At 44.0% G+C, this 27,671-nt stretch overlaps 1 protein-coding gene across 7 annotated transcripts in view; it reads right to left on the reverse strand.

Moving 5' to 3' along the window:
- SYNJ1 (synaptojanin 1) overlaps positions 1-27,671 on the reverse strand; it is a 177,813-nt gene that overhangs the window by 94,542 nt on the left and 55,600 nt on the right. For all 7 annotated transcript variants that reach the window (XM_073617128.1, XM_073617129.1, XM_073617131.1 and 4 more), the window contains exons 3-8: positions 16,534-16,620; positions 12,248-12,515; positions 9,396-9,621; positions 4,887-4,970; positions 2,736-2,797; positions 2,110-2,206 (exon numbers count right to left, since the gene is read on the reverse strand). In XM_073617128.1, coding sequence (XP_073473229.1) covers positions 2,110-2,206; positions 2,736-2,797; positions 4,887-4,970; positions 9,396-9,621; positions 12,248-12,515; positions 16,534-16,620 — 824 coding nt within the window. The remainder of the gene's footprint in view (positions 1-2,109; positions 2,207-2,735; positions 2,798-4,886; positions 4,971-9,395; positions 9,622-12,247; positions 12,516-16,533; positions 16,621-27,671) is intronic.

Here is a 27,671-nt window from a genome sequence, read left to right on the forward strand (position 1 = left end):
CTTCTTTCCCTCGATTGCAACCAGTCATCCTGTCCCTGCAGCTGAAAAACACCCCCACAGCATGATGCTGCCACCACCATGCTTCACTGTTGGGACTGTATTGGACAGGTGATGAGCAGTGCCTGGTTTTCTCCTCACATACTGCTTAGAATTAAGGCCAAAAAGTTCTATCTTGGTCTCATCAGACCAGAGAATCTTATTTCTCACCATCTTGGAGTCCTTCAGGTGTTTTTTTAGCAAACTCCATGCGGGCATTCATGTGTCTTGCACTGAGGAGAGGCTTTCGTCGGGTCACTCTGTTATAAGGCCCCGACTGGTGGAGGGCTGCAGTGATGGTTGACTTTCTACAACTTTCTCCCATTACCCGACTGCATCTCTGGAGCTCAGCCACAGTGATCTTTGGGTTCTTCTTTACCTCTCTCACCAAGGCTCTTCTCCTCCGATAGCTCAGTTTGGCCGGACAGCCAGCTCTAGGAAGGGTTCTAGTCGTCCCAAACGTCTTACATTTAAGGATTATGGAGGCCACTGTGCTCTTAGAAACCTTAAGTGCAGCAGAATTTTTTTTTGTAATCTTGGCCAGATCTGTGCCTTGCCACAATTCTGTCTCTGAGCTCTTCAGGCAGTTCCTTTGACCTCATGATTCTCATTTGCTCTGACATGCACTGTGAGCTGTAAGGTCTTATATAGACAGGTGTGTGGCTTTCCTAATCAAGTCCAATCAGTATAATCAAACACAGCTGGACTCAAATGAAGGTGTAGAACCATCTCAAGGATGATCAGAAGAAATGGACAGCACCTGAGTTAAACATATGAGTGTCACAGCAAAGGGTCTGAATACTTAGGACCATGTGATATTTCAGTTTTTCTTTTTTGTACATTAATGAGGAAAAAAAATGAACCTAAATGATTTTAGCAAATGGCTGCAATATAACAAAGTGAAAAATGTAAGGGGGTCTGTATACTTTCCGTCCCCACTGTATTTGCATTCAAAATTTGCTTTAAGTTAGGTGAAAATTTCTTGATGCCAGATGCTGAATTTGCTTGTAGTTGTTTGTGGGGGCAAAAGCAGATTAGGAAGCTCAGTTACACAGACAAGAGATTACATTTTTTTCCTATTGGGCACCATCAGAAGACTACAAGAGGCCAAACTCAATTTAAGGCAATGCTGAACCTTTCTGCCACAGAATTTGGGGCCTATGGCACAACTGTACACCTACCTCTACAAGTCTTTGATGAACCTAAGGATTTTGTGTGACTATCGTCACTATATGCATTTAAAAGGATGACTAGACTTGGGTCAATCGAGAGATACATGTCCTCCAGGATGTTATTGGACAGCTCAGAGCATCTTTCCAGCAGAACATGCCTTAAAATCTCTAATGGAAGCCATCATACTAAATGGTTTAACCACTTAAGCTGGTTCCTATAAACTCAAAGTAGCACTATCTTTTCTCCAAGAAGTACCTCCATTACCAAATTTCCCAGGGAGTTTTTTTGCCTGAAAACCATAAGGACACAAAGGGGGTTATTTACGAAAGGCAAATCCACTTTGCACTACAAGTGCAAAGTGCACTTGAAATTGCACTGAAAGTGCACTTGGAAGTGCAGTCACTGTAGATCCGAGGGGGACATGCAAGGAAGATAAAAAACAGCATTTTAGCTTGCACATGATTGGATAAAATCAGCAGAGCTTCCCCTCATTTCAGATCTAACCCTCAGATTTACAGCGACTACACTTCCAAGTGTACTCTCAGTGCTCTTTCAAGCATAGTTTGCACTTGTAGTTGGATACTTGGTTGTAGTGCTTGGATCTCTTTTGTAAATAACCCCCAAAGATACTCATCTAGGGTTGTACAATCCCAGGTGGTAAGCTTTGCAGGGCTGAGGTCCTAGGTTCAGATCTTATAAGGGATGCTACTAGTATATAGTTTGTGTAGGTTTTCTCACACAATTCAAAAAATCTATTGGCGCAGTAAATAATAAGTGGTAAAGATATAGATTGTAAGCTCCTCAGCAGAGATCAGTCAGTAGGGGAGGGTCGTATATACTGCAGAGAGCACTGTGTACTACACGTTGATATGGGAAATCAAGCAAATGGTAACCGCTTACCTGAAAAGCTTTGCTGAGCATAGTCTCTCCTTCTTTTGACCCAAGAAGGTTGACCACAACTTGCCTGCCATAAAGTCTCTTCAGAGTTTGGAAATGCCTGCCAAAGGAATAGTTGGGGTCTTAGTATCATAGTCAGCAATCGCCAACTCCGGAGTAGATTTTGGATACGATACGTGGTGGATTATCCTATTAAACCTTCTTCAAAAAGGAGAAAGGACTTCTGGGTAACATCAGGACCAAATATGAATGTTCCATGTCGAAAGCTGATAGCACAGCATTTGCTGAAAAGGCCATGGGGCTATTTTTAACAGGAATCTGTAATGAATGAAATGCATATGCACCACTGCTGACCTCCTTCCTGAAAACGTTAGTTGCCTGGTAGTCGCAGTAAAGATATTTCTTTGTAACAGGTTTTCATCAAACATCCAGTTGGTGGAGCATTCACTTACAGGCATGCCATTTAAAACATGTTATTACCCATAAGTCTTTCATCCTTTTGGAAAGGGTTAACTGTATTTTGTATTAAAAAAATATCATTATTGTATTTTAAAGCCAAACTCTGGGCTTGCTTTTTTTCACCCAGTGTACCCCCCCCCAGCATCAGCACTGTTCTCAGCGTGCAATACCTGTCAAAAGCAGGTGCATTGGCTTCAAATCCTCTTGACATCCTCACACGATGAGATCCAACCTATTCCAAAGATAAGACAAAACACACATGACCGAAGATACTTTATAACAGTCTGACAACAAAGTTCACCAACTTTTTACAGTGCGGTTTTTAATATTTTATACGTTGTATTACTATCCCCCCAAAACCAGTGACCCAAACATGTTTTACTTGAATCTCTTCTAAAGTTACTGACTATCCAGCCTGTGGAAAGGTAAAGCAATTAACTCAGAAAGTCCTGAAACTTTGAATAACTGAAGCCCGAGTCAGTGGAACTGTTAATAGTATGTGGCTCTAAGTCATTTGTAGAGTCTTGCTTTTTTGAAAGATCGGGGAGTGTAAATCTTTCCAAAGTATGGGCCCCGATTACAGTTAAAAAATTTACATGGTAGAATTTCACCCGGCCATGTATTAACTACTCGTTTTTGGATCGCATTACGTAAAACCTTGCTGTATTTCATTTGATAAATTCAAAAATAAAACTGTATCTATCACTATCTCCATCTATAAATAATGGGGCAGTCATGTAATTTCTTGCCTTCAGTGCTAACTGCCGGGTTATTATGCGAACTACCTGGCTTCAATACTTTCTTAGTCATGATCCTGGAACAAGTGTGCAGGTTTGGGAAAGTTCAAGATAATGTAAAATCTTTATGTACATGATAACTCAAAATTATAAAAAAAACAGAGACTGAACACAAGAGCCCAGGTAGAAAGATCTCATGACGGCCCCTATATTGCTCTAAAGCCCTGGTGTCCAATTTGTGGCCTGAGGGTCATATGTAACCCTTTGGTACTTGTTGTTCAGGCCTTGGATCCCAACAGACTGTAGTGGGAATATGGATTTATAATAACACGCCCCCAATCACTCACTGGCTTCTGCAGCATATCTCCAGTCTTCAACCCCTCCTGTAGCTTGTCCACGTTTTTATCATTTTCTTCTAGTACAGTCTTTAACCTTTTCAACTCAGAGGAACCCTTAAATTAGCTTTCCAGTCTCAAGGAACCCCTGCTAAAAAGGACTATACCTACAACTCATGATACATTAGTGTGATGGTCAGTGGGAAGAATTTCCCTTACCCTTGTTGTCATTGGGAAGAATTACCCCCTTACAGATAGCTATAAAGATCAATGGTGTCAATGGGAACTTATCTGAGAGGCATAAATTGCTCATTGCTCAAGTAATTCTTAGCAACCCTAGAGTTCCACAGAACCCTGGTTGAGAAACTTTGATGCCCTCTTTTCCTCTTAAAGCAGATTTCCACCTAGAAATTAAACTTCTCCTGATCCAATTCCTTCCCCCTCCCTTTCACATTTGGCACCTTTCAGGGGGGAGCAGATACCCGTCTAATCCAGGTATTTGCTCCCACTTCCGGTGAAAGAGGTGCAGAATCTGCTGTGAACTTTGCCATGTCTGGCCACTCCTCCCCCCGCTGTCTTCTGGGAGACACACAGGTCCCAGAAGACAGCAGGGACCATTCAGAGCGCGCAGTGCGACTCGCGCATGCACAGTAGGGAACCAGGCTGTGAAGCTGCAAGGCTTCACTTCCCTATTCCCTTACTGAAGATGCCAGCACCTCCACCCAGAGCCGAAGGAAGGGTTGGCTTTGAGTAAGGACATCACAGGCGCCCTGGACAGGTAAGTGTCCTTATTTTAAAAGTCAGCAGCTGCAGTATTTGTAGCTGCTGACTTTTAATTTTTTTTTTCGGCTGAACTCCGCTTTAAGCGGACATCCACTGCTTTATAAGTGAATTAGATACCAAATTATAAGCTGATGTGCTACATCAACTGGCAGAATATATAGTTATTAAAGCATGCTGATGTTCAGAATGTAAGTGGTGTGTAAAGTGGTGTGTAAAGTGGTGTGTAAAGTGGTGTGTAAAGTGGTGCAGATGATAGGCCATGTTGTTAGTCACCTCAAAGTTGGTAAAGATGGTGTGAACAGAGTACCAAGAAGGATCACAAATACTTATAAACAGGATCATTTAAACATGGACATCTGTATTTTTGTGGTCTACAACTTTTCATACAAAATGAATTTGGAACTCTATAGGTACATAAAACATGAGCAATGCAAAGCTTACACTGGCCTTGTGACTTATAGGTTACCTGCAAGCCTGGCTGCTCCCAGAAGAGGGGAATGGAGCCTCTGATTTGTATAAACGAGGACACGCAGTCATCCAGGTAAATCACCTGCAAGAAAACAGCCATTTACCATTCCCTATGTTGAAAAGTACATTAGAAAATTAGTTTATGCTGAAAGATTTTTCACAGAAGGCCGATGAAATACATGATGGTAAACAATGGAAATACAAACTATTCAACAGAACACGTCACTTATACAAATGTACAATATAGAGAAAGTAACAGGTGCATCTGCTCTTATACAGTGTGGGGATTATTCAGTCGTAGAAGACACAAAACAACTTGACTCAATATGTGCAAAGAGTGACAGAGTTAGACAAAGGGGGAAATTTACTAAAACTGGAGACTGCAAAATCTGGAGCACAGAACTTTCCAGGTTTTACTGTCAAAGCTCAATTAAACAAGCTGAAGTTGGAAGCTGATTGGTTACTATACACAGCTGCACCAGATTCTGTGTGCTCCAGTTTTAGTAAATTTCCCCCATCCAGTCATTGCAGGGTGACTAGTTTTGCATGTGTTCTTTAGTTTCTGAGCATGCGTAGTCTTGCTCTTATGATTTTTTTCGTACGAAAACCGTACCAATGAAACGAAAAATCGGACGTTGAGTTCAGTGTCGAAAAAATTTTTATAGTCTGCACATCCAGCTTTTGTCTGAAGAAAAAGCGAAAATCGGCTGCCGAAAGCACCGTACTAACAATCCGAAAATCGGCAGACAGCTCGCCGTCCAAAATGTTTCCATTAGATTTTCGGATCGTGTAGGGCCTTTAGACAGATGCTGTCTCTAGATCAGGATATGGGAAAGACAATATGGTTGTTTTTTTACTAGTGAATTTACACGTTCTATTTTTTCCATCTACTTCTAATAAAAATACATGACAGAGCCAGTCAGAAAATGCAAGAGAAAAACAATGTACCTGTCTTTTCTAAAAATGTAAAGAAAAATTAGTAAAGTAGGACAACTCGCAACAATCATCTTTTATTTGATGGACCATGTTAAACTGAAAAAAGCTTTATGTAAAGCTGAACACCAGGCACAACAACTTTAATTTAAATTATATTCACCCCCCTCGTAATGGTCTTGCTCCCCCACCCCTTTATCTTTTCACCAGTGTTATGCACAATTCACATACGCACACAGCCACTGCTTTAATGCACTGTACTGCCATCTTGCTGATCTTATCGGGTGCCAGCACTATTATCTTACTGATGCCATCAGGTGAGGGCTGCCTCTTCCTGATTCAGCCAATCCAGTCCCCTGATTACACAAAACTGGGCCCACCCTCCTCCAGTCACATGAATGGAACCTGAAGCATGCTGGGATATGTGACGTACATATTCCAGAGGACTTCAGAGTGCCGAAGACATCATTCTAGCCAAGGATAGAATAGTGGCTAAGAGGTGGGGCACAAAAAAAAAAATAGAAAAATGGGCGTTTTAGATTGCAGAGGGGAAAAGTAATGATCCCTGGGGCATTTAACATGTGAAAGTCCACTTTGGACCACAACAGATATAAATCCATTTTATGTGCATCAGATGCTTTTGCAAACATGGATATTATCTTTACAAAAGTAGAGGTGAGATCATCCCATTCCAATATCCTTGTGACATACGCTCCTGTGACACAAGACTGGATCCTCAGATGACAATTTCTCAGTCCTCTTTCTACAGCTTCGAGCAAAGCGGGCCCTCAGGTCGCCCACCTGAGGCCTCGACACTCTGCACACTCATGGCAGGATGGCCTAAGTGGGCAAGCAACCCCACCTTAGGCTGTGATCTCCTAAGAAAAAAAAAAGACCCGCACGATCTGTGTCTGAGTATTTATGCAGACTCCCAACAGCCATCTGGGCCACCCTCCCAGGGATTGGCCAGGGCTGTATAAAAATATATTCAGGCTGCCCATTTTCCTTGTTCCGCACCTATGTTCCACAACAACCCACAGTTCTCCAGAAAGCAGAGAGAGCAATCAAACCTGCAGCAGGTGAAACACTGAACAGACCAGAATAATCAACACAGCTACACTGATTACAATGAGCCAAAACTAAAAATTTGCCTAACATCAAACCACAGCTCCACTGGCCAGAACAAAATTTTTAAATCTAGCACCTACATAGGAGGGTGCTAAAGTAAAACAAAAATATATAACATGAAAGTGGAAATAAACTGCTAAAAATTTGCTTGGAGTTAGATTTTCAGCGGAAGAGATATGCAAAGTCTTCTGCCAAAAGCATTCTTCCTCTTTCTCCTAGCAATTTTGTATGCTCTGTGTACACTGTGTGGCACAATCGCTGCTGAGTGTAGACCCACATCTCATTCCTGGCATCTGTTAGATGCAGAGAATGGAACCTGGTGCCAGAGGCAATGTAAGTATTGTGCGCATGCACTGGAGTTCCATCATCATCGGTGACCCAGTGGCCGTAGAGGAGCTACAGTGGACCCAGAAGGGGCAGAGAAGATGGTCTCAGCAGGAGACTAAGCAACAAACCTACCATCCTGACTTAATAAGCTACCATGACTTAGTCTATGCCTAGCAATAAAAAACACTTATAATATATGAAAAAAAGTGATTCTCTAGAATTCATTGCTGGTCTGTGTTCAGAGATCAATAACTAGCAAGGTATGCATGTGTCTCCTACTGAACTTTGGATGGCTAGGAGAGAATTATTATAAAAGAATGGAGAAGGCTCAAGAGGGTTTTATAAAGTTAATTGGAGCTTATCTTAGACATTAACGCTTTTTTTTTTTTTTTTTTTTTTTAATGTACTTTGTTCCGCAGCACTCTGGAGAGTCCTTCCCGGAGCAGGGCTGTTGATTGGAGCAGTGTGCAGGGAGGAAGTATTGGACTACTGGAGAATCGGGCAGAGCAGCAGAGCGACTTGTCGGAGTATTTTAACCCCTGCTGCAGCACAAAGTTTGTTTAAAAAAAAAGAAACCCAATCAGAATCTATTACTGTAGATGCAGCCTGATTGCATTACAGTAATAAATGCAGAAGGGGACATCCAGAAAAGGAAGTATGCCCTAGACAATATCCTATATACCCTGTGAGTAATCTTAAAGTGGTTGTAAAGTCAGAAGGTTTTTTATCTTAATGCATTCTATGCATTAAGAGAAGCCTTCTGTGTGTAGCAGCCCCCCTTAATACTTACCTGAGCGCCCTCTCTATCTAGCGATGTCCACGAGTGCCTTGGCTGTCCAGGACTCCCCTTCCTGTTTGGCTGAGAGACAGCAGCGGCGCCATTGGCTCCCGTTGCTGTCAAACTCAGTTAGGAGAGAGGGAGAGGTGGGGCCGTACTGCAGCTCGGTGTCTGAATGGATACAAGGAGCTGCAGCTCACCTCGGGTGCCCCCATAGCAAGCTGCTTGCTGTGGGGGAACTCGTCAGGAGGGAGAGGCCAGGAGCTCCAGCCAGTGACCCAAGAAGGAGGAGGATCTGGGCTGCTCTGCAAAACCACTGCACAGGTCAGGTAAGTATAATATGTCTGTTATTTTAATAGAAAAAAAAAAACAGACTTTACAATCACTTTAAGTGGGGGGAAAAAGGGCACAGGAGAGCTTCATATTCAGGTGAAGTAGTGCATTTGATCCAGTAGAACCTGGGTGTCCAGAGTCTGTCGGGCGTGCCTTTGCTATAGATAAGGTCCTCCATTTGTTTGATATAAAGTGGTTGTGAAGTCTAAAGGTTTTTTACCTTAATCTTTCACTGCATTAAGGAAAAACAAAAAACAAAACAAAAAAAAAACCCTTCAATGCTCAGCAATCACGTAAATACTTACCTGAGCTCGACCTCGATCCAGCAGGAGAGCAGGGTCTCTCTCGACTCCCTCCCTCCTCACTGACTCAGAGACCGCAGAGGAAGCCAATCACAGCCAGCGAGAAGGGAGCAGTGTGTGTGTGTGTGTGTGTGTGTGTGTGTGGGGGGCAGGGAACACAAAGCTAGGGCGGGTGCGAGCCAGCATGAGTACCTCCAGAGCAAGCAGCTTGAGGGGAGGATCCAGGAGCGCAGGCAAGGGACCCCAGAAGAGGGGGATAGGGACTGCTTTTTGCAAAACCACAGAGCACACAAGTATGATATGATATGTTTGTTACTTAAAAAAAAAAAAATGTAAGGTTTACAATCACTTTATTTTGCCTTAGCTATACATGCAGCGATAAAGGGATGTTGTGATTGCCTTGGTTGTATGAAATGCAACTTCTGGCAGCATTCAGGAGTGTTTTGGTGTAGCAAGTAGAATGCAGGTTCCTTCGGGGGAAAATTGTCTGTAAATGGTTTTGGTATTTTCAGAGTCACTAAACAGGAACAAGCATGCAGACCAAGAGAGCATGAAAGTCAGAACTTTTAATCTGTAGGTACAGAAATCACTGACTCAGCATGACAGCCCTTTTGGGGGAAAGAGGTCATTAATAGCAGGCTCCATGCTTCCTGTAATTCTGTAAGGAAAAAAAAAAAAAACACAATAGAAAGCACTGGCGTCTCACCTGTTCTGTTTCCACAAAGTTGGCCACCTGGCCGTTATCATTGGTGCCCCGCACATTGAACCTTGTCCCTGCACGCTCACAGCTCAGGCGGGAAATAATACAAGCTTTGGCCTGCTTATGTGCTGCATAAATAGTCCTGATCTCCACTCCGCCACACATAAGACGCAGGAGCCAGTCGTCACAGTTCACTCCATAATGCTTCAGGTGTAAGTGTAGAGACTGATTCCTAGGGGACAGACAGATTACAAACTTTTTTTTTTACATTGAATGGTTTGAAAATAGGTATATAGCAAAAGTTTTTTATAGCATTTTGTCCCATTAGGGAGATTTACTTTCACTTCATGTCTCATAGCCAAAACAGGAAGTGAGAGGAAATCCCTGCAAATTAAGGGAATACCCCAATGTTAGCAGAACTAGTGCCCCACTGGAAGATTTCACCTCTTCTGCTTTTCTGGGGACAACGTAAATCTTGTTTTTTTTTTTTTTTTTTTTTTAACTTTCAATGATAATAGTAAACAGGACAAATAGAGAAGGCGAATCTCCCTAAGGGAGACACAGCCAGCAATAAAAAAAAACAAAATAAAAAAAACTGACAAGTGTTCTAATCCCTCTCCACTCTATCCAAACAAGAAAACAAAAAAAGGCTCACCTACAGGAAGATGGGTCCAGAGTAAAAATGTGGTAATGTTAGAGACCCAATAAATACTTACTTGCAGTGTTTTTCCTTTCCAGTAACATTTTTTATTTACTTGCAATGTGCTTTGAACTTGTTAAAATTCTTAACTACTCCAGGAGAATCAATGACCTAGCACAGCCCCCCTCCCGTCTTACATGTCATACCCCTCACTTCTTCTGGGAGTGTAAAACTGTCTCTGCTGGCCCGGCTCCTCTGGACAAGAATGCATATCTGGGGCTTTGTCGCTACTGATTATAATTGCTGAATTCTTATTCCAGGTTAGCAACTTAAAGTGTTGATGTCAGTGGCAGCCTAGTAATTTTCAGACAGATCAACAATGGCATCCTTCCCGTTTCTTTCACAAAAGGGTTTGCTAAAAGATCAACGTGGGAACTGCCACTACTGGTGTAGACTTGAAGGTGCAACCTTAATTACTGACCCGGAATACGCGGGTGACTATCACATGTCCTGACACCTGACATACTGTACATATGCCTGTCCAGGTCAGTGACTTGTCAAATAGTAAGGGAAGAATATGAATGTCATGGAATATGCACCTTCCAAATTAAGCGTGCAATGGTCGCTCCCACATTTGTTTCTTGCCATATACAGTTAGGTCCATATATATTTGGACACAGGCACAATTTTCATACTTTTGGCTTTATATGCCACCAGAGTAAAATTTAAAACGAAACAATCCAAATGAAATTGAAGTGCAGACTTTCAGCATTAATTCAAGGGGTTGAACATAAATATCAAGTACAAATTTTAGGAACTGCAACCATTTTTATACACAACCCCCCCACCCCCTTTTCAGGGGCACAAATGTAATTGGACAAATGAATATAATCATAAATAAAATGTTCATTGTTAAGATTTTGCTGAGAATCCTTTACTGGCAAAGACTGCCTGAAGTCTGGAACCCATGGACATTACCAAAGACTGGGTTTCCTCTTTTCTGATGCTTTGCCAGGCTCTAACTGAAGCTGTCTTCTGTTATTCTTTGTTTGTGGGTCTTTCTGCCTTTAGTTTTGCCTTTAGCAAGTGAAATGTATGCTCAATTGGGCTGAAATCAGGTGACTGACTCGGCCATTGCAGAATATTCCACTTCTTTTCCTTCAAAAGCTCCTGGGTTGCTTTTGCAGTGTGTTTTGGATCATTGTCCATCTGTACTATGAAGCGCCCACCAATCAACTTTGCTGCATTTGGCTGAATCTGGGCTGACAGTACATCTCTAAATACTGCAGAATTCATCCGGCTGCTTCTGTCACATCATCAATAAACATCAATGCCACTGGAAGCCATGCATGTCCATGACATCACACTGCAAGCTCCACCATGTTTTACAGATGATGTTGTGCGCTTTGGATCATGAGCTGTTCCAAGCTTTCTCCACTCTTTTTTCTTCCCATTATTCTGGTACAGATTAATTTTAGTTTCATCCTTTCAAAGAATGCTTTCCATGAAGTCTTCTCTTGATTGTAGACTTTGACAATGATACGCCCACCGCCTGGAGAGTGTCCCTCACTTGTCTGGATGTTGTGAATGGGTTTTTCTTTACCATAGAGAGGATCCTGCGATTATCTACCACTGTTCTTTTCTGTGGACGTCCAGAGCTTTTTATGTTGCTGAACTCACCAGCGTGTTCTTCTTTCCTTAAAATGTACCAAACTGTTGATTTGGCCACTCCGAATATTGCTGCTATAGTTTTTGAAGCCTTACAATGGCCTGTTTCACTTGCATGGACAGCTCTTTTGAATGGATGATGTAGGTTCACAGCAATGGATTCCAAATGCAACTCCAGACCTTTTATCTGCCTAATTGATGAAGAAATAATGAAGGAGCAGTCCACATCTGGTCATGAAACAGCTTTTGATCCAATTGTCCAATTACTTTTTGGACCTTGAAAAAAAGGGGGGTGGCTATTCTTTAAAGCTGTAATTCCCAAACCCTTCCTCTGATTTGGATGTACGTAAACCCCCCCACCCAAATTAAACCTGAGAGTGTGCACTTTCAGCCCATATACATTATATAACTATAGCTTGAATATGTTTTGGTAAATACCTGAAAAAAAATTTAAAAAAATAAAAATTGTGCCTGTGTCCAAATATATAGGGACCAAACTAATTCTCCTATAAGGCTAAAAGAGTAAACACAAGATCACAGATGTACCTACCAGAAAAATCGGTTGTCTGTCCTCTGGTCCTGTGTGCTGCGGTGGGCATTGAGGCTGAGGTCCAGACTGACACCCGTAGAAGACCACGCAAAGTAAAAACTGCCAGAGTTCAGCACCTTGCGGACCTCAGACATACGATCTTCATCCGCGGGGTCGATCCTTAGGGAGATGAACTCCGTGGAGGTAACACGAAAGACTTCAGAGTCCTGAATCTTTCCTACTGACATACAGCCGGTGACCACCACCAGATAATAGGACATTGTCTCCCCTGGAAGAAATTACGTGCATTATGTAAAGAGACCTTGTCACCAACTTAAAAAAAACTGCAGGTAAAAGCATAAAATCTCTATATTAAAAACTTAATTTGTGACATTTTTCCTCTGCGCAAATTATTTAATGGCCCAGCATCTATACCCCTCCCTACCTAACCTTTTCTGTAGCTGCTGAAGGAAGAACGAAGGGGAATAGAATAGAACAGCCTTTCAACTAGGGTTCCTCCCATGGTTGCTCGGGTTCCTTAAACAAGGAGAAATTTCTGCACTAATGATCTTTATAGCCATCTGTAGGGGGAATCCTTCCTAATGACCACAAGTGTAGGAGCATTCTCCTCAGTGACCATCATTCTATCTACAACGATCTGTAGATATAGTAATTATTAGCTGGGGTTCCTGAGACCTGAAGTTTTTTCAAGGGTTCCCCCATTGAGAAAAGGCTGAGAAAGGCTGCTATAGAGTCACCTAATCGATAGCTCTGAGTCTGCTGGGGTTCCTAACATCTCATCCAAGATGGCAAAGTCCAGCAGCCGTCTCAAGGCTTTAGGCACTTTTACACTGAAGTGGCGGCCGCGTTAGCTTTACCGTCGTTTTAGCGGCGCTTTTCAGACACTAGTGAGGAGCTTTTAAGCCCTGCTAGCAGCCGAAAAAAGGTTAAAAGCGCACACAAAGCGCCGCTGTCAAAGCGCTTTGCAGGTGCTTCGGCAACGCTGGCCAATGATTTCCACTCCAAAGATGCTGCTTTCAGGAGTTTTTTTTAACGTCCCGCAAGTGCCCTGTTCCAGTTTAAAAGCACTCAGACTTTCACACTGGAGTGACAGAAGAGACGTTTTAGCGCTAAAACGCCTGTAAAGCGCCTCAGTGTGAAAGTGGCCTTTTCGATAGCTATACAAGAAGACATTTTACAGGTAAAAAAAACATGCATAAAATATGCTAACTACACATATAATCTTATGGGAAGATTGGCGTTGAAGTAAATAGTCCAGTGAAAGGGTCTCTTTAACCATCTGCTAATAATAATAAGAGACAAAGTATTTTTGTAAAAAGGAGACCTAAGCTTTATCTTACACTGTCCTAATTTTCCTGTGCTACACCAGACTCTGAATAGAAGCGACTTATCAATGGCTCGAGGAACCCCACTGAGGCTGATGGGGTAAGTAGTTTACACAAGCATAACTATTCATTGGGCAAGCAGAAGCATAAGATTGTGTGTGCTTTCTTTTAAACTCATGGGCAGTGAAAAGGGTGTAGCATTTCTGGCAAGAACAAGTAATTTCTGTACTTGCTGAAAGTATTTTTAGCCTAAAGAAAGAAAATGAATGCAACCACAAAATTGAAGAGGTAAGCCCCAATAGATTACTTTTTTGTATTTGGGTTGAGCAGGTAAAACAGTCCAGTGATCAGACCTTTCTTTTCCCTTCTTGGCCTATCCTGGAATAACAGCAGCCATCAGCTGTCACATACCGTATTTATCGGCGTATAACACGCACTTTTTTCCCCTTAAAATCAGGGGAAAATCGTGGGTGCGTGTTATACGCTGATCCCCGCTATTTTGTGATCTATCGGAGCGATCGCCGCTGACATTCACATAGCGTGTAGTTTTAAATATGGCGCCGCGGAGTTCGGAGGGGCTCGGCGGCGATGAACGAGCGCCGCCGAGAACACAGTGACTGGGCGGAGCCGAGATACACATAGCCGAGGGTTCTCGGCGCCGTTCACAGTCACGCCCATTGGATCTGTGTTATGTCCATCATAGGGACTGGGCGTGACTGTGAACGGCGCCGAGAAGAGCCGAGAACCCTCGGCTATGTGTATCTCGGCTCCGCCCAGTCACTGTGTTCTCGTCGGCGCTCGTTCAGCTCCGCCGAGTCCCTCCGAACTCCACGGCGCCATATTTAAAACTACACACTAAACTTGTGTATGTCGGCGGCGATCATGTAATGTACACTGGGGGCAAGGCTGCACTGGGGCAAAGCTGCATTGACAAGGCTGCACTGGGGCAAAGCTGCACTGACAAGGCTGCACTGGGGCAAAGCTGCACTGACAAGGCTGCACTGGGGCAAAGCTGCACTGACAAGGCTGCACTGGGGCAAAGCTGCACTGACAAGGCTGCACTGGGGCAAAGCTGCACTGACAAGGCTGCACTGGGGCAAAGCTGCACTGACAAGGCTGCACTGGGGCAAAGCTGCACTGACAAGGCTGCACTGGGGCAAGGCTGCACTGGGGCAAAGCTGCACTGACAAGGCTGCACTGGGGCAAAGCTGCACTGACAAGGCTGCAGATGGACACGATAACGTTGCATTGACGGGCATTTAAATGTACGTTTTTTTTCCTTAAACTTCCCTCCTAAAAGTTTTTTTCCTTAAAATTCCCTCCTAAACTTGGGGTGCGTGTTATACGCCGATAAATACGGTAATTAAAAGTCACACATTTCAGACTTCAATATATATTGGTGAAGCTGAATTAAAAGTATACTCAGACGGATCAGCCTATCTTGCAAGCATACCCTTGTCTCACCACCATTTGTGCATCATGACTTTCTCAAACCTTATACCCTATCCACCTCCCTCCACTCACCACCTGCCCACTCAATCCAACACCACTGTGCCTGCATCAAGTACATTCCACTCACTAATCGCCAGCGTACATTTATTTGCTCCCCCACTACACTTATTTACCCACTGCAATTATGGGCACTTATTTGCTACCACCGCATTGCCATGCAATGAATCACTTGTACCAACATGCACCTACATGCACCTATTCACGCAATGCATTTATTCACTTGCCACCATTGCACCGCCATGCACTTATTCACTCACCGCCACTATATAAACACTAGAATTGAAGAAGAGTGCAAAATCTGGTGCAACTCTGCATAGAAACCAATCAGCTGCCAGTCTGTTTTGTCAAAACTCAATTGAACAAGCTGAAGTTAGAAGCTGATTGGCTACCATGCACAGCTACACCAAATTTTGCACTCTTCAGTTTAGTAAATCAACCCCAATTATTATGGTCACTGCACCAACAGACACTTATTTATTTGCTGGCACTGTACTGATGCACATGTTTTCACTTGCAGCCATTTACACCATTATGCACAACAGCGAGTCGTATTTAATTACTTGTTGCCACTGCACTGACACACACTTTCATAATCGTCTTATCACTGAACATGCACACTTTTGCTAGTCTTACAAATGCCAGAATTATCAGTAGGTCTGCATGCTCCAGTTTAGTAGACAACGCATTCAATATGAAGGACCACAGAGACGAGGTCTCTGAGGTCAGGGCTGCGCAGGCCAGTCAAGTTTCTCCACCCCAAACTCAATGTTTTTTTGGACCTTGCTTTGTGCACTGGTCCAAATCATTTGGTGGAGGGGGGATTATGGTGTGAGGTTGTTTCTCAGGGGTTGGGCTTGGCCCCTTCGTTCCAGTGAAGGGAACTCTTAAGGCATCAGCATACCAAGACATTTTGGATATTTTCATGCCTCCAAATTTGTGGAAACAGTTTGGGGATGGCCCCTTCCTGTTCCAACATGACCGGGCACCAGTGCACAAAGCAAGGTCCATAAAGACATGGATGAGCGAGTTTGGGGTGGAGGAACTTGACTGGCCTGCACAGTCCTGACCTCAACCCAATAGAACACCTCTGGGATGAATTAGAGTGGAGACTGCAAGCCAGGCCTTCTTGTCCAACATCAGTGCCTGACCTCACAAATGCGCTTTTGGAAGAATGGTCAAACATTTCCATAGACACACTCCCAAACCTTGTGGACAGCCTTCCCAGAAGAGTTGAAGATGTTATAGCTGCAAAGGGTGGGCCAGCTCAATATTGAACCCTACAGACTAAGACTGGGATGTCATTAAAGTTCATGTGTGTGTAAAGGCAGACGTCCCAATACTTTTGACAATATAGTGTATATTTGCATGGCATTAGTTCTGCACAAATATACATAAGAGCTTAAAGGGTTTAGTACAGGTCCAGTAAGACTGCCATTCAGAAAATCTTACCAAGATTAAGTCGCAGAACTCCCAACAGGCCATAGGCATCCATGACTTTTGTATATCTGCTCTTAATGGCTTCTTTTTCTGCCGAGGCTGCAAAACAAAAACAGCAAGAAATATTGTCAATGAAACTGATAACACCCGCGGTCACAAAACCCTGTTATCGTAATCGGAAAGGGGAAGCGTGAACACTGAACACTTCTGCTTAAAGTGATATTAAATGCAATTCAAAGACAAACATGTCATACTTACCTGCTCTGTGCAGTAGTTTTGCTGTTCTGTTGTCCGTTTTGCTCCTCTTCTTGGGTCCCCCGCCGACACTCCTGGCCCCTCCCTCCTGCTGAGTGCTCCCAGAGCAAGCAACTTGCTATGGGGACACCCAAGAAGGCTCGATCTTGAGCTGCTGCTCTGCGTGTCCATTCGCGCACAAAGTCGTGGCTCGGCTCTGCCCCCCTCTTGCTCCTGGTTGTGATTGACTGTCTCAGCCGATGAGGAGGGAGAGTTTCCAGAGAGCCGAAGTTCTCGTGCACACCGCTGGACTGCAACGGGGCTCAGATATTAGGGAGGAGGGCTGCTGTACACAGAAGGCATATAATGCATGAAGGTAAAAAACTGAGCCTTTAGAACCACTTTAAGTTGGCCATACATGGGTCAACCATCAGCTTGAACGAAAAAACGGACCCACGATTCTTCCAGCCACACACACTCGATGTGGACGGGGGAATCCTCCCCACTGTGTCATTGTATTCTGACAGCGGCACTTCTTCGCCCTCAGAATACACAGATCAGAGCTGCAGTTTATAGCCTGCAGCACTAATCAAGCAAATGAATACCCAATAGGGCGGCTGCACAGAATTCAAAAGGTTAGGGTGTATGCAAACTACATCAATAAACCCTTATGCAAGTTTTAACAGCTCTTCATTTTATTATACCGGATTTTCATACTGTCAATACAGTTATTATACAATTCAAAACGATTGGTGGTTAGGGGGGCCCTGCTCCTGAGAGCTCACAATCTAAAAAGAGAGGGGCAAGTGATAAAAAGGTAGTAACAATCGTCATACGCAGCTGACCCATTTTGTCCACCCACTGCAACGTACAGGTAACGTTTTTTTTAGCTTCACAGCTTTTGAAGCTCTGTGCAGATCATATGATAAACACTCAGGTCATATTTCTACTATCTACTTGTTACTTTAAAACGTTAAAATCATACAAAAGAGCCAAATATGCACAGATGGTATAAGCTGGCAGGACATGCATCCAAATTTGAAATTAAATCGTTTATCAATTGTGCTACATCAAAAGTCCTCTATATTCTTGAATGTCCTTGCCACAAGTTATATGTTGGCAAAACGAAACGCCAGCTACGTGTCAGATTTGCTGAACATCTAAAAAGTATCAGATTAAAAGAAGATACCCCAATAGCTTAGCATTTCCTTGAATTCCATCAGAGTAACACTTGTGGGCTTAAAGTAAAAGGGCTTTTTTGCCCTCAATCTTTCTGACCGAAGGGGCAACTTTGACACTGTGCTCCTGAGGAAAGAAAAATTATGGATTTTCAGGCTCCAGACCCTTCAGCCGAAGGGCCTCAATACTGAGCTAAGCCTGAAAATCTTTTTGGAACCCTAAATAGTAGGGTTGCCCCCCCCCCCCCCCCCGCTTTCAGCTGCTATAGTGAAATCTACACAGCGGTGATCAGTGCTTGTAACTGCCCTCAAAGCTGCACCGATCACCGCTGACTGTCCTCCGTGTCCCCCTCCTTTCTCCTCCGTGTCCCCCTCCTTTCTCCTCCGTGTCCCCCTCCTTTCTGTCCCCCCCTCCTTTCTCCTCCATGTCCCCCTCGATCTTTCAGGATGGAGAGCGGAGATAAGAGCCAGTAAATCTGGCTCCTTCCTTTTGCAAATGAACAGTCAGTGATAACTAACTCTGTCCATTCACATAACTGAAACATTGTAACCTGTGATTACGATGTCTCAGTTTATGAATGGAGAGAAGCCTATGTCTTCTCTCCATTCATTTTCAGTGCAGCTGAGGCTGCTGAGAAGGGGACTGGGAAACATGTGTCCTCAGTCCCTTTCCCTGTCTCAAAGGGGAGATGTCAGAGGTCTGTTAAGACCCTTGATCTCTTTCCAAAGCTCCCCAACAGGGCTAATAATAATAATAAAAAAAAAAAAAAAAAAAACACACCGACACTGTCCACTCCCCCCCCCCCTTTATAAAAAGAACGCATTGTAAAAAACATAACAAAATAAATTGTAAAAAATAATAAAAAAAAAAAAAAATTGTAAAAACAAAAACTACTGTTTTGTTTAAGTTACGTGCCACTGTCACATGACATTAAAAAAAAAGTATCGGTAATTGGTATCGGTGAGTACTTGGAAAAAAGTATCGGTACTTGTACTCAGTCTTAAAAAAGTGGTATCGAGACAACCCTACTAAATAGGAAACCCTTTTATGGAATTGGAATAGTGCATTTGAGGCACATGAAAGTCTGTGCATTCCTTGCATTGCTATGTATCTTATTAATCAATCATTGATCTATGATTTATCCTATCCAACTACTCTTCTACCCACGATGAGCCTCACTCCTCCAGGAGGCCATGATTATTGGTAATTTTTTTAAATTAAAAAGTCATACAAACATACAGTTCATTAATAAAACATGTTTACACAAAAATAAACAACAACTATACAAAAACAAGCGTGCTTACATTAGCAAATAAAGAAAACCGTTTCCTGACAAGATTACATAGAAAGAAACATATTTTAATGACAACTACAAACCCCGAACCTCAACTTAAACACAATCCAGGCTAAGAAACATTTTGAGATGTAATCGCCATCCGGGTGCGATTCCAAACCCCCCCCCATTAACCCTTTCCCCCCACATCATTCACCTTGCATTCTGCACCATGCCCTTCCCACCTCCCCCTCCACCATCGTCCAATCCATCCCTCACTCCACTTCTGCTACGCCGAGGAGGGGTTGGCACCACCATACACTCTGGTCCATCCACTGCCTTCACTACACTAAGAGCCCTTTCACACTGGGGCGGGGGCGGGGGCGGCGGTAAAACGCCGCTATTATTAGCGGCGTTTTACCGTCGGTATTCGGGCGCTAGCGGGGCGGTTTTACCCCCGCTAGTGGCCGAGAAAGGGTTAAATACCACCACAAAGCGCCTCTGCAGAGGCGCTTTGCTGGCGGTATAGCCGCGCCGTCCCATTGATTTCAACGGGCAGGAGCGGTGAAGGAGCGGTATACACTCCGCTCCTTCACCGCTCCGAAGATGCTGCTAGCAGGACTTTTTTTACCGTCCTGCCAGCGCATCGCTCCAGTGTGAAAGCCCTCGGGGCTTTCACACTGGAATGAAAGCAGCGGCACTTTCGGGTCAGTTTGCAGGCGCTATTATTAGCGCAATAGTGCCTGCAAACCGCCCCAGTGTGAAAGGGTTCTAAGAGAAACAATAGTTGCGGACACAAACTTGACAACCACACTTTCTGACACTGACTGAGGAACCACAGACTGGGGGGGGACACTGAGACTACAGAGGGCCTTACAGACACAGAGACTGGAATGTCTCTGATCATCTTTATGGTCTAGGACAGGGGCTCCAAGCTTTCTAAACAAAAAAGGGCCAGTTTACAGTCCTTCAGACTTTAGAAGGGCCGGACTGTGGCCATCGGAAGTAGAAAAGGTCCCAACGTCAGTAGGAAAAAACAATGCCCCATCTTTGGTGTCAGAAGGAGGAATTGTGCCCCATCATTTGTGTTAGTGGGAGGAATTAAATCCCTTCGTTTGGGTCATTGGGAGCAATTGTGTCCCATCATTGGAGTTATTGGGCCCCATTGTTGGTGTCATTGGGAGAAATTGTGACATAATAACGACCGCCATTTTATTCTCCAGGGTCTCTGCTAAAAATAAAATAATGTTTGGGGGTTCCAAGTAATTTTCTGCAAAAATATACAGATTTTTACTGTTCGTGTCAGAAAAGGCCTGGTCTTCAAGTGGATAGAGTCCAACCATAAAGTTTTACTTCGATGGTACATGGCCCCGTCAAGATCGGTCTCTTATGTCCCGGCAGCCTCGCCTTTATGTTTCAGGGGCTGTGGACAAAAGTGTTCGATCCTTCATATCTGGAGGACATGTTTAAAAAAAGCGAAGATTTTGGATAAGGGTTTAAAATTTTATATATGCTTTAACAAATTAAAAAAAAAAAAAAAACTAGAGGCTCTTAGGCATTTGTATTCATAGCCATAAGAATTGCTATAACCAGGTCTTGGAAGTCTTCTATAGTGTTGTTTGAATTGGTTAAGGCCAAATTATCCTGGATAAGAATTAATGAAAGGCTTTACGCTAACTTGAACGATAAAATGACAGAGTTGGAAAAAAACTTGGGACCCATGGATCAAATATCTGTCGGGGAATGCCTAATGTCCTAATGTGTCTTGGCTTTTTAAAATCTTTGATAGCGTGGTATGGTTTCCTTATTCTTTTGCTCTTTCCTTCCTCTTTCGCTTTTCTATTCCTTTTCCATCCTAGAGATAAAGGTCTTTGTCTGCATTGAGATTTATAGGGCCCCTTGGTCAGTGATCTGTACAAGACGACATACAGATCCTTCCAGGAACACCTGCCCATAATCTATCCATTGACGTATGAGCTCCTACTATGGCGGCTATGGAAATTTAGAGTTAGGACCGCAGTAAATACCGAGGTTCGTTGAATTGGGCTCTGTTTTTAACGAAAACTGTTAGACAGGACAATTTAGTTATTTTGCAGGCTGGCAGGTAAGTGTGCTGGGAAATCTTTTGTTTGTGCAATGTGCGTCGCCCTTCCATGTGCACCTTGCTGCCAATGCTAGTTATAGGTTGGCGTGGTTGCCATTTTTTGCACGTTAACATTTTCACAAACGTCTGCATGCATACTGTGTAAAATTCTGTTAATATCAGATCACAAATGCAGACTTCTTGGTTTTGACTTATGCAGCTATACACTATGGACCAAAATGCAGGTGTGTAAATGGACCCAGAACAGTGTGGATCGGAGTGCAGAATATTATATACCCGGGTGCTTAAGGCCTTAAATGTGGTTTTAAAGCCTCAAGTTTTTTTTTTTTTCTTTTTTTACCTTAATGCATTCTATACATGAAGAGGAAAAAAAAAAAAAAAAAACGAAAAAAAAGAATAAAATGGTGGTTGTTGCAATATTTTATGTCACACTGTATTTGCGCACTGTTTTTTTAAAACTACACTTTAATGAATTACAAAAAAAAAAAAAAAACTAAACAGTAAAGTTAGCCATTTTTTTTGTATAATGTGAAAGATGATGTTACGCTGCAAGAATCGTGATTCCCATTTTAGCCAAAATCGTGCAGCTCTAATTGGAAGGTATTCTGTATTTCAAAGAAGATAGCTGGGGAAGCTGATAACAGCTTTGTTTGAGATTACAGTCAGGTACACAGGATGTTACACAAACACTGGAATTCTGACGGGATCAACTGGTATTTTCTGTACTTGCAAAAATGTAATGTTAAAAAAAAAAAGTTAAAGGGAGAAGGAGAAAACAAAATCAGCCACCACATCTAAGGACAGGTAAAGCTGCAATATATTACATTTCTGTTCCCAGGTTTAGCTCTACTGTACTTTAATTTATAAGAAAGTCTTATAGATTCTTTGGAATTAAAATGGCATTATGTGATGTGTATACTGCATATGAGCAGTCGATAGGGCTGGTGGTGTACTGCCTGCAGAAAACCACTGACCTGCTTTTGCTATTCTTGAGTAAGGTCTCATGAATACTGGTTTATTGTAAATACTGTTTGTCTCGATAGGAAAAGTTAGCATTAACCACTTGAGGACCGGGCCTATTTTTTACAAAATTAAAAATGGGGTTTTTGTTTTCACCGTAAAATCCATTTCTCCGAGTTCGCCACCATAGAGAGGTGGGTGCTGTGTCCATCGATGAACTCAGAAATTGATTTTACGGTGAGTACAAAAATTCAATTTTCTCTTTCGTTTGATGGACACAGCGCCTCCTTAATCTTGAACATTGGGATGTCTAAAAGCAGTGCCAAAGAAAAATGAGGAGTGGGCAAAATAACCCAAGGCTAACCACAAGAGCCCTAACCAGGACACAAGAGCCTTAACTGAGTCACAGGAGCCCCATAAAAATTTGAAGAAAAAACACCCCTCAAGAGGGAACCCCCCTCTTCAAACAGCAGCCTGCAAAACCTTGCAGCCAAAAGAAGCATCCGCAGATGCCAAAAAATCTACTTTATAGAATTTAGTAAAGGTATGCGCTGACGACCAAGTGGCCGCCTTGCAAACCATTGTTATTGACACTTGATGACGGAAGGCCCAAGAATTACTAAGCGCCCGAGTAGAATGTGCCGTGGCAGGGAAAGGAACCAGACCTTTAAAAGAATAGGCCTGAGTCACAGTCTATTTGATCCATCTGGAGATGGTAGCCGAAAAAGCAGCCAGCCCTTTCCTTGGTCCTTGTGTAACCACAAAAAGTGAGTCTGACCTCAGAAAGGACTCCATGGCTGCCAGATACACCCAAATTGCACAAATCACATCCAAAGTATGCAAAGCAAATTCCTTGGGATGAGCCGACTTGGGACACAAGGATGGCAAAACAATGTCCTCATTCAAATGAACACTTTAGGTAGGAACGATAGACAGGGATGAAGAACCACCTCGTCTCTGTGGACCACCAAATAGGGAGTACGATAGGATAATGCCTCTAACTCCGACACGCTACGGGCAGATGTAGTAGCCACCAAGAATGCCACCTTCTGTGACAACTTGGGTAAGGGAATCTCCCGAAATTTCTCGAAAAAAGACAATACAGGCGGAGCCACATGCCGGACTCCTTGAATGAAGGTACAAACTAAAGATTGAGTGGCGGGGGGGGGGGGGGGGGGGGGGGTCGCTGAAAGAAAACTGCTAAGGCAGACACCTGGCCCTTGATGGTACTCAAGGCCAACCTCTGCTCAATGCCCCGTTGCATGAAGGCCAAGATCTGACCTATAGAAAAGGAGCGAGGATGAGCGCCAATCGACTAACACCAAGAAATGTACACTTTCCACATACGATGGTGTAAATCTACTAGCAGTCAACTTCCTCACCTTCAACATAGTAGATGATCCCGACAAACCTCTATCTCTCAGTACCTGGCTTTCAATGGCTAGGCCATTAAAACCAGCAACTGTAAAGCAGGATGGTAAATCAGCCTTTGGGACCACTGGTCCTCTCTGAGAGGTAGCTCCCAAGGGACGTTTATGGCCACCAGAATGACCAGAAGACTTTCGCCCTCAGTCCTTCACAGGCACCGCAGAAGAGGAAGGTGTGCGGCGCTTACCAGAGGAACCCATGAGATTGCCACGAGTCTCGGTAACTTCCTGTTTAACTAAACCTGCTGAAGGAGCAGAAGTTTGAGTAGAAAAAAAAAAAAAAAAAAAAAAAAAAAAAAAAAGGACGACCCTGGTCAGTATTAAATCCAGAGTCCGACCCAGGTAATTCAATTTCCTGGACGGGGATAAAGGAGACTTTGGGTAGTTCGGACATCACCTGAACCTTTGCAAGAACTATGTCCGCACAGGGAGACTCAGGGCCCCCTGAAGCGGACAAACTCCCAAAAGGATCAATTCGGGGATCTCCTGGACGCTCACAAAAGGAGGTCCGCGAAGCTGGAAACTAGTGAAGATGTCCCCGCCACCCCAATTATGGGTGAGGGCAGACCTTAATGCTGAAGGGGTCTTGTCTGCGGGACTGGAAAGGCCAATTTTAGGTTTACCCAACCAAGATTGCTTTGAACCTCCTGGGAAAGACTTGAGATCTGTTTCCCTTATCTGCAGTCCAAGTAGCCCGAAATAATTTCTTATGGGCTGTGAAGGAAGAGCCCCCCCCCCCCCCCCGTCTGCGATGTGGCTCCTTCCCTTTTTTAGGCTGTGGAAGGAAGGAAGGTACTCCCCCCCCCCCCCGTGACACCCTTAATGATGTCATCCAGGGTAGCCCCAAACAGGCAATCACCTTAAAAAGGGCAGATCAATGAGAGCTTTCTTAGAGGCTTGGTCTGCAGATCAGTTCTTAAGCCACAGCAGACGTCTAATAACCACTGAAACGGAAAGTTTGGACAGCAGGGGAGTCGAATTCCAAAGATGCATCACATATAAACTGCAGCCTTCGGACCAACTGGTCTGCCAGATCAACATAAGCAGCAGGAACCTGCTCATTACCCAAACCTTGGCGCAAAAGCTTGGCCCATTCGGTTAAAGTCTGAGACACCAGGGCCGAGGCTAGGACCGGTCACATTGCTGAACCAGCCAAAGTAAACTTGCTGTGTGCCACAGCCTCCGCTTTCCTGTCAGCCGGATCCTTAGAGGATGGGGATTCCTCTACTGGGATCATGGTTGCTTTATTCAACCTGGAGACAGGAGGGTCCACCACTGGTGGGGTAGTCCACTTTTTTAAAAGCGGTTCCTCAAAGGGGTACCATACTGAGAAACGCTTGGGGATCACAAAAGGTAACTTTGGTTGCTCCCATTCCTTATAAGTAAATCTATCAAAATAAGGCAGATAAGGAAACACCTTTGGTGTGCGAGGCGACTTATGTATACCAAAGGACACAGCCACATCCGTGGCCCCATCAGCCGCATCCTCCATTTTTAAGCGCGTTCACAAGCGCTTTTTCACTCACTGCTGTGACTGCTGAGGATTCATCCTCACTATCGGACGGGTCAGGGGGCGTGATATTAAGCCCCCCTGGATGGGCCACGTCCCCGGCGGCATCAGGCTCAGAATGATATGAGGCAGACTGAGCAGGTGAAGGTGGGAAATGTTTCCTCCTAGGCCTTTGCCCACGTGCTACTTCCACCCGGGATACAAATGACTCGGAGACCAGCCAAACCAAGGGAAAATGGCCGCCTTGATGTCATCGGACCTCCCAAACATGGCCGCCGGCCGTTTGACATGCTGAAGCATGCTGCCAGGATCCAAAAAAAAGGTACTGTACTCCACCAGGCAGGGTGAACGTTTAAGGGGACACCGCAGTGCTCTCGGCACTGGGACCCCCAAACTGCACACTACCCAACGCTGCACACACAGTAGGGCATGCACCTTGGGGTCTCCGCTGCACCCTCTGCACTGGAACACCCTTCCCATACCGCCAGGGCAGGACACACACCACCAGGAAGGGGAATGGCGGGGGAGACCCCCAGGGGTCCCTGCTGCCTGCCCTGGGGCTCCCACCAATCCATGGGGGAGGGGGAAGCCCAGCTTAACCAAGGGACTTTAGGATGGGGAGCAGGGATCCTGCAGGCAGGTCCGACCATCCCTAGAGGGTACCCACGTCCACCCCGAACCGCACAAAGGAGGAGAGGGGGACTGTACTTACCGATCCATGGTGCGGGTGACCCTAAAGACAGAATTCCTTGCCACCGAAGCGGGGGGGCTGTCGGTCAAGGGACCGCTGCGACTCGGACCAGAGGCAATTCGTATGCAACCCTGCGAGACATTTAACTCGTGGGCCAGCCTCCGTTCATTGAGGCTATGCCGCGGCCAACCTAGCGCGTAGCTGAGGTCTGCGCGCGCTCACTTGCTGGACTGGGGAGACCACTGCCTCTAGATTATCCAGTCCGTCGCCCAGCCCGGCAGTTGATTGTAGATCTTCCAGGAGAAGATGCATGGAAGAAAGAGAAAGCAAAATTTGCTAGGACCAAAAGATCCCAGCAAGGACTTAGGTCCTTACTCTTGGCTAGACAGAATTAAACTGAATACCTAGAGCAGGAAGGGGGTTATATACTGAGGACAGCCCATGGGCGTAGCCAGGTGTTTTTTGTTAAGTCTAGTCTTACTCCTGCGGAGGCAATATAACCCAATGGTCAAGATTAAGGAGGCGCTGTGTCCATCGATGAACGAAAGAGATTTTTTTCTTTTTTTTTTTCTTTTTTTGAGACACCCTAGAGAATAAAATGGCGATCATTGCAATACTTTAGGTCACACCGTATTTGTGCATCGGTCTTGCAAACGCAATTTTTTTGGGGAAATAAAAAACACATTTTTAGAATTAAAAAATAAGAAATTAGTACAGTTAGCCCATTTTTTTTTTAATATTGTTAAAGATAATGTTACGACGAGTAAATTGATACCCAACATGTCATGCTTCAAAACTGCGCCCGCTCGTGGAGTGGCGACAAACTTTGACCCTTAAAAATCTCCATAGGCGAAGTTTAAAAATTTCTACAGGTTACAAGTTTTGAGTTATAGAGTAGGTCTTTTGCTAGATTTATTGCTCTCACTCTAACAACCATGGTGATACCTCACATGTATATTTTGAACACCGTTTACATATGCGAGCGCAAGCACGGCAGGACGGAGTGCTTTAAATTTTTTATTTTTACATTGTCCCTTTAAAAAAAAAAAAAAACTTTTGGATCACTTTTATTCCTATTACAAGGAATCCCTTGTAATAGAAAAAAAAAAAAAAAGCATGACAGGACCTCTTTAATGTAAGATCTGGGGTCAAAAAGACCTCAGATCTCACATTTACACTTAAATGCAGTAAAAAAAAATAAATAAATAAAAACACCTTTAAGACCATTGAGCGGAAGAGTCGAGTGGGGGCCATCATTTCCTCACACGACTTCCAGCCTGAGAGGGAAAAGGACCAGATTGTCTCTGCCGCTACCAACGGCTCTGAAAAGAGGCGGAGATGACCTGGACGCAGAGGGAGGGGGTGGGCACTTCTCCTCCCGCTGCTAAAAGTGATCTCACGGCGAATGCGCAGCGGAGACCACTTTTATCTGAAAGCAGACAGCCCGCAGCTTTTAAAAACACCAGGGTCATGGCAGCTATCTGCTGCCATAACAATGGTATTCAAACTCAAAGTACCCATGTATAAGGAGGGCGGGTGGTCTGGAAGTGGTTAAAAACAACCTAAGCAGGGAGTTTTTCAAATGTGTTCAGACATGTTAGTGTACGTTTGGCATTTCAACATTCATTTAATTGGCCAGAATTGTAATTTATTGAATTTGTAATTATGGCCACTGAAATAAAATTAAAAAACAAAAAAAAACAAAAAAAACAAAAAAAACAATCAAGTGCTAAACACGGCTAGCACTTTTGTGCATCTAAATGGGTTTGGCA

This window comes from Aquarana catesbeiana, linkage group LG02 (assembly GCF_042186555.1).
Source record: "Aquarana catesbeiana isolate 2022-GZ linkage group LG02, ASM4218655v1, whole genome shotgun sequence".
In the NCBI taxonomy this organism is placed as follows: Eukaryota; Metazoa; Chordata; class Amphibia; order Anura; family Ranidae; genus Aquarana; species Aquarana catesbeiana.